Source organism: Pygocentrus nattereri, chromosome 19 (genome assembly GCF_015220715.1).
Source record: "Pygocentrus nattereri isolate fPygNat1 chromosome 19, fPygNat1.pri, whole genome shotgun sequence".
Classification (NCBI taxonomy): Eukaryota; Metazoa; Chordata; class Actinopteri; order Characiformes; family Serrasalmidae; genus Pygocentrus; species Pygocentrus nattereri.
Window position 1 is genome coordinate 19,155,049 of NC_051229.1, and position 6,681 is coordinate 19,161,729.

The following is a 6,681-nucleotide window of genomic DNA, read 5'->3' on the forward strand; positions in this document are numbered from 1 at the left end:
CTGTGATGAATCTAGAAGGAAACGAGTAGAAGTAGAAGAAACGTAACAAAAAGGGAACATAATTCAAAAACACATGCTTAAAGAGTTAAGCCAACATCAACAACAGAGGACGGTCAATATAAAACCAACTTTGGTCCATTAAACATTTGACAAAACAAAGTTTACAATCAAAATATCTATTATTTTAATTATGCTTCCTTTCTGTTTTCTCTCTTTTTACAAGTTAAAAACAATAATTACATGACTATTTACAAATGCACAATCAGTATGTATAAAATAAGTTAAAAAAATGAAGAGCACAATCTATACATCATGAACACTCACTTTAGAAAGTGGATTGAGACCTTTCTGATCTATCCTTTGCTAATGTTTTTCCTATCTCTCTCGCCAACTCCTGTCTCTCTCCTTCTCTCTCTGGTCATTAAGGGTGGCCATCGCCCTCTGCTGGCTGGATCTGCTTGGTGCAGGTCCATCTGCCCTTGGGTCTACATTAATGCAATGGAGACCTTAGGGGTTAAGTGCATTTTAGTTTGGACCTGAACCCAGTAACTGCAAGAATCAACTTATATTTTGGACCAGATCCTTATATTAAAAGTGTATCTTTACCAGGTGACCGAAAGCTGGTACAGAGGAAAGCAAATGGACCTTCAGGGATGCTATATGTGGGTCTTGAACCCAGTATAGCACTGCAGCATGTACATTTACATTAACTTATTTGGCAGACACTCTTACTGAGAGCGACTTACATAAAAAGTGTACTATAGATTGATTCATCTAAAACATAGATGATTGTTCCTTTTTGTGTCATCTTCGTTATTTTTTTTTGTTTAAGAGCTCAGGAGTGTCTAGTTTATGGTGCAAGGTTGAGCTATACACCACACACACAAACAAGGGTACATACACACACACACACACACACACACACACACACACACACACACACACACACACACACAGCAGCTCGCCCATAACAAGTGCTTTGTGGTGGTCTGCTTCTCTCGAGTCCTGACCATGCAATAGCTGACTGGAGAAACGAGGGCTCTGGATCCCATCTCGATCTGAGCCGGGTCACTGCTGTTATATCGGGGTCAGGTCGAAGTCGTCGTTGACTTCAACGAGAGGGATGTAGAACTCAGGAATCTCAAAGATGCTGGTTGATTTGTAGGTGGCTGGATCCAGCTCCTGGAGCTTCAGCTGCCACTCCAAACGCTGAACAGCATTAAGAGCTGCTGCCTCATGCTGCTGCCTCATCAAGAGACATGTCTAAGATGGACATAGTGACAAAGCAAAAGGGACAGAGCAGAGACAGTAAGAAAAATTGGAGAAAGTACATACAAAATTTGAGGTCTAACCATGACCAAAAGCCTTCAGCAGACACCATAACATAATTTATAATAAAAAACACTGTACGACTCATTTATGTGCTTTTACCTTTAACTTGTCAAACTTGTCATCAACATCCTGAAGCCAAGACATAAACTGCCTTGCATTGAACCGATCCCGCACTGAGGTCTTCCCATCGTCCCCCTGTCATGCCATAAAGCAGAACACGAGTAAGAAATGAACACATCACTTCATGTGTCATTCTTCAAATCAAGTAAAGCTTTGAGGGTTTTCTGATCCAGTCTCCTGTTAGGACACAGCTGAGCCAGATGATCAATAAGGGTGCTTCATATTCAGAAATGCAAAATTTTGTAAAAACAAAATCAAAAATACTTAACTGCCTCACAAGTAAAATGGTCAGTACAGTGCTTTGAATATAGCATGATGTAATATTCAGAGGCATTTCATCTTCTAATCATGTCAGACAATTAGACACACAGTAAGTTACCTGTACATCTTGGGGCATGTTGTATACTTCTGCATCCAACAGGACAGTACAGGCGCTAAAAGGGAGCGTCTGATTGGCTAGTGTTCTTGCAGCTCGATAATGGACACGCAAGACTTCCTGCTCATTGGACACAATCAGCTTCTCCTGTAAAGTGGAAAAAAATATTCATTTGTTTATACCTCTTGCTTGTTATCTCCCCTCTCCCTGTCAGAGGCCTGCAAGAACGGCTTCTTGAATCAAGGCTGGTGGAAGCAAGATATACACTGACTAGATCCTATTCACACTTCACAAAAGTGTGTCCCAGTGTGTACAGCTGAAATCCAAATTTACTTCCCTGCATAAAAAATACATTAACACACAAGTAGTTTCATCAGCTAGTATCTTCCCACCTGCTAATTATCACTTGGTAAGTGGATTTCTGCTTACCCTTATTGTGTGTGGATGCAGAGAATGCTTCAATTTGAATGTGCCTCCAAGACTGTGCTCAAGATCTGGCCTCTGATAGTGGTCAGAGTGATCTGATCATACTTTGATCACAATGTATCCTGGGTGTATTTACACCTGGCTTTTCATGTCAAGTAAAACTTTTTACTGAAAATGTATGCAAGGTGAAAACAGATCCTTAGTCTGTTCACACCTGGCACTGACATATGCCCTGGGTGATCTGATCATACGTGGGTAGCGCCAACTATAGGTGTGAACAGGATACAATGTATCTCAAAGGACACATTGGGATCTGATCACTCAAACTACCAATGTAGGTGGTCAGAGACACACTTGACCATGTAACACTTGCATTGTGAACTCTAAAGCAAAGACCACCTAAACAGTTGTGTAGCTTCTGTCTTCATCTTTTCTCCCTTTATTTACATGTACACAAATAAGGACATTTCTGTCCAACAACAAATGTAGCAAGAGACTAATGTAATAAATATATAGGACACCCTTTATCTATCATAAGCAGACACTGAAGATGGATCTGAGAGGTTAACAGCAGGTATGAACAGGGCTTTAACCAAGAGGTTTCTGTTACTGAAATCGAGCCTTGGATTATCATAGCTCTGAACAAATCATTTCTTCCCTCTTCCAATATCAATGTCTCATACAGAGATTGCTAAGTGGAGTGCTAGAACCAAGTTACAGAGGAGAGGGCTTATGCTCTTGAGGAAATGGCCACTTACCCTCTCAATGCTGTGTTGTAAGCGCAGTTTCATGCGCACTACTTCTTGCTGTTTGAACATCTCTTTTAGTGGCTCAGGCAGAGAGGGTGGTGGAGTTATCTAAGAGATAAAGCAAAGAAAAAATAAATACAATAACGTTTGACATCTTTCTCACTTTAAACAAATGAATGATTAAATAAATGTTTCTCTGTCTTTTCTGTCCATGATAAATAAGCAACTGAAGTTCACTCACTGTTGGAATACAGAGCTTGCTGAGAGGGTTCCCATCGAGCAAGTAAGATCCGTTGAACGTGACGTATTCATCATAGTACTGTGGTGCTTGAGGGATGACACTACACAGCACCTTCCTCTTCTCCTCAATTTTCTTGCGTATGTGCAGGAACTCGTAGTAGGGGTTAGCCCTTTCTGTCTGGTAGGGCTGAATTTCTTCAAGCTTTAATGAATCTACAATTGCTGCTAAAGACTGCTGGGTCTTCTCCTTGATTTGTTGAGCTGAGAGGCTGGCTTGGGTAGGAGGAGACACTCTGGGCATCTTTCGCTTTCTTGGATGGGTTACCTGTGCATCAACTTCATCCTCCAAAAGTCTGACTTTAGCCCTGGCTCCAGAAGGATCATTATCTCTGTCCACTACAGATAGCGGGGAAGAGCTTTCAGAGGCTGCTTCACTTGGTGGTTCTGCCTGAAGATCACGCTGAATACCACTACAGCTCTGACTTAGATCTCCATCTGATGGAGTGTCTGGTTTTGAAGGTTTCTCCTCAATGGCAGGCTGGTCTGTCATCTCTACATCTATCTCTTGCTTAGTCTCTGGGAGAGACTGGGTCTGACACTTGTCCTCAGTGGACATTACTTTCTCCACTTTTGTTTCGGCAAGTCCACTCTCTAGCCCCTCCTCAGACACTTCCATGGGCTCCTCAGCTGTTCGTTCAGGACTAACACTGCAGGAAACATTTGTAGACAAAGGCGTAGGTAAACCAAGTTCATTGGTCTCCAACTGTGCATCACCAGTGTCCAAATGCTCTTCAGAATGCCTTGATCTACAATCGTCTTGTAAATTAAAATCAGCCCTTTCTATAACCTCTTGGGATTCTTTGAGTGCACTAGCTGCACACAGCAATGTTTTAGCAGATTCTTCAGGACTGACTGTATTTGAAGTAATGGAAGGAGTTGAGCTGCTTGTCCAATCCATTCCAGCAGCTGCAGAAATATTCTCCACACTTTTGTCCTCTACTTTGATTTCAGGACCCACTGCTAGGCTCTTCTCTCTTTGCTCTGGTCTGAGATCCTGATCTTCTCTTGATGACTGATTGTTATTAGCCTCTGTGAGAGCATCCCTTTGCAAGCTACTCGAGTGCATAGGTATCTTAGTGTTGAAGCAATGCTGTGAGGACACAGGTGATGCAACATGGGACACAGCAGCCAACAAGAAATCTTTGTTTGAGACTTCCGTTCTGTCTGCATCAGAGTTGTCAAGCCGACCCTGACCACTTTGCTCTGGCAGAGCATCGGTGGTGTTAGGCTCTACTGCATTCAGCAACAAACTGCTGGCTTGTGGCAGGCTAGTCTGCTGAACCGTGAGGTCCTTCGTGGAAGAAACTTGAGAGTGAGTTAAGCATTCAGCCTGATCACTTAGAGTGCTACCTTCATCTTCAACACTGGCAGAATGGTCAGCTTCAGGTATAGTACTAGGGAGATGCACTGATAATGAGGCTTGACTGCTCTGGCTCTCCTGTACATTTGATGCACTGGCCTCTACTGGGTGGACATCGCTAGAACATGGTATGTCACCAACTCTTTGAGATTCTTCAATTAGTCTGTCTTCTTCAACTGCAGCAGACTTGGGATCTTCATCCAGAATAGCTCTTAAGTAGGGAGATGCATGTCTGTTTGACAGTGGTGTTCGACTGCAAAGAGCTGTGTCAGGAAGACTGTTAGTATCTTTATCATGAACAACTGGTGATCTGGAGGACTGGAGTATGAGGGAAGACTGTGGAAAAGGTGGCTGGGAATCAGATGCATCTACATGGTCTGAATCATATTCATTAAGCCTAGGCGTGAGCACAGTTGCCTGGCAAGAATCCTCTGAACTGGCAACTGATATCATGGACACTGATCTTGACATGACGCCAGATCTTTCACTATCTGGTCGTGGAGACCGACTTAGGCTATTTTCAATTACTGGACCAGTCTTTCCAAAACATGAGAGGGTTTTGGCATCTAGTGAAAGTGTTCTTCCACTGGTGGCATCTTTTAGGGTCTTTTCCCGAGCATAACCCTCAGGGGTGTCTGAGCTCTTGGAGCGCAAGAGTTCCTTGTTTGTACACAAATCGTTGGATGAAGAAGGCGTTTTTGTTTTATCTTTGATTTTCTGCTTCCCGGAGTCAGTCCCTGGTCGCTGTTTCAGCCTTTCTCTCTCTTTCTGCTTGATCTTTTCCAAGTGTTTTTTGTGCCACTGCTCAATTTCCTGGTCCTTGAGGCTAAGCATGCGTTCAAAACTGGTCTGCATAAGGTCATCATTGACCAATCTCTTCTCTTTGGGACGGGCATCCTTTTGCACAGGTGAGGCTTTGGATTTGGACCTATCTGACTCTGACTCAGTAGGCCTTGCTTTACTGGGTTTGCTATCCCTGTTCTGCTGTAATCGGTCCTTATCCTTGTCCTTTTCCTTGTGCCGGTCACGGTCCCGTTCCCGATGCCTATCAGAATCTCGATCCCTATCCCGTTTATCCCGTTCTTTCTCGGGGGTTTTTAGAACCTCTTCTTTTAACTTTGAAATGACCGCTTTATTGCTGTCAGACATATACCCTTTTTTCTCTTCCAAAAGAAGTTTGAGATTAGAACTTGACATGGAGACAGGAGTGGCTTCCTTTAGTTTTTCTTTCTTTCTTTTTTCAGACTCTTTCTCTTTTTCTTTAATTCGGTCAGATTTACCATGATCACAAATTTTCTCAGGAGCTTTTCCCTTTTTTTCAGAGATCATTTTTTCTTTGTCCTTGTGCTCATTAGAAGAATGTTCTTTCTCTTGCCGATCTTTCTCACCTCTTCTTTCAAGTTTCTCCTTGCTCTTTTTGTTTTCCTCGTGTTTTTTTACAACAGGCACAGCTTTAAGTTTTTCACTCTCTTTGTGGCTCTTATCACCAAGCAAATGTGAAGTGCTTGTTAATTTTTCCCTCTCTTTCCATCGATCTGTAGAGTTGTGGAGGTCAGATTTATCTGGGAAGTGCTCCAATTTGATTTTCTTTTCTTTGTCGGGGTGTTTTTTGTCAGCTTTTTCGGATTCCCTATCCTTTGCAGACAGCCGTTTGTCACTTTTCTCTCGAGTACTCTTCTCAGTGGTCTCCACTTGATTTTGATCAGCCAAGTTTCCACTAATAGACTTTTCTTCTGCCTCTTCTTTTACACCAGCACAAGGAAGTGACTCATCAGGCTTTCGTGTTGAGGTGAGACCTTCTATCCGGTCATCATGTTCAACCCCTTTCCCATCCTTTCCCCTTTCTTCTTTGCAGGTCATCTCTTTTCTCTCTTTTTTTATGAACTTGTCTTTCTCTCGTTCATCTTTTGGTTTCCTCTCCTTGCTGCCTGAATGCTTATCTTTTGATGTGTTCTTTTCTTCTTTAACTGGTGATAAGTCAAGGGACTTCTGAGGGGAGCAGCTACCTGGTGTCTCAC

General features: G+C 42.7%; 1 protein-coding gene across 3 annotated transcripts in view; it reads right to left on the reverse strand.

Annotated features, from left to right (window-relative positions):
* Positions 1 to 878: 878 nt before the first annotated feature.
* The window catches only part of ankrd12 (ankyrin repeat domain 12), a 41,670-nt gene continuing 35,867 nt past the window's right edge, over positions 879 to 6,681 (reverse strand). For all 3 annotated transcript variants that reach the window (XM_017722465.2, XM_017722466.2, XM_017722464.2), the window contains 5 exons: positions 3,245 to 6,681; positions 3,013 to 3,111; positions 1,832 to 1,975; positions 1,432 to 1,527; positions 879 to 1,263 (listed from right to left, as the gene is read on the reverse strand). The exon at positions 3,245 to 6,681 is cut by the window's right edge and continues 1,197 nt beyond it. In XM_017722465.2, coding sequence (XP_017577954.2) covers positions 1,078 to 1,263; positions 1,432 to 1,527; positions 1,832 to 1,975; positions 3,013 to 3,111; positions 3,245 to 6,681 — 3,962 coding nt within the window. In that variant the 3' untranslated portion in view covers positions 879 to 1,077. The remainder of the gene's footprint in view (positions 1,264 to 1,431; positions 1,528 to 1,831; positions 1,976 to 3,012; positions 3,112 to 3,244) is intronic.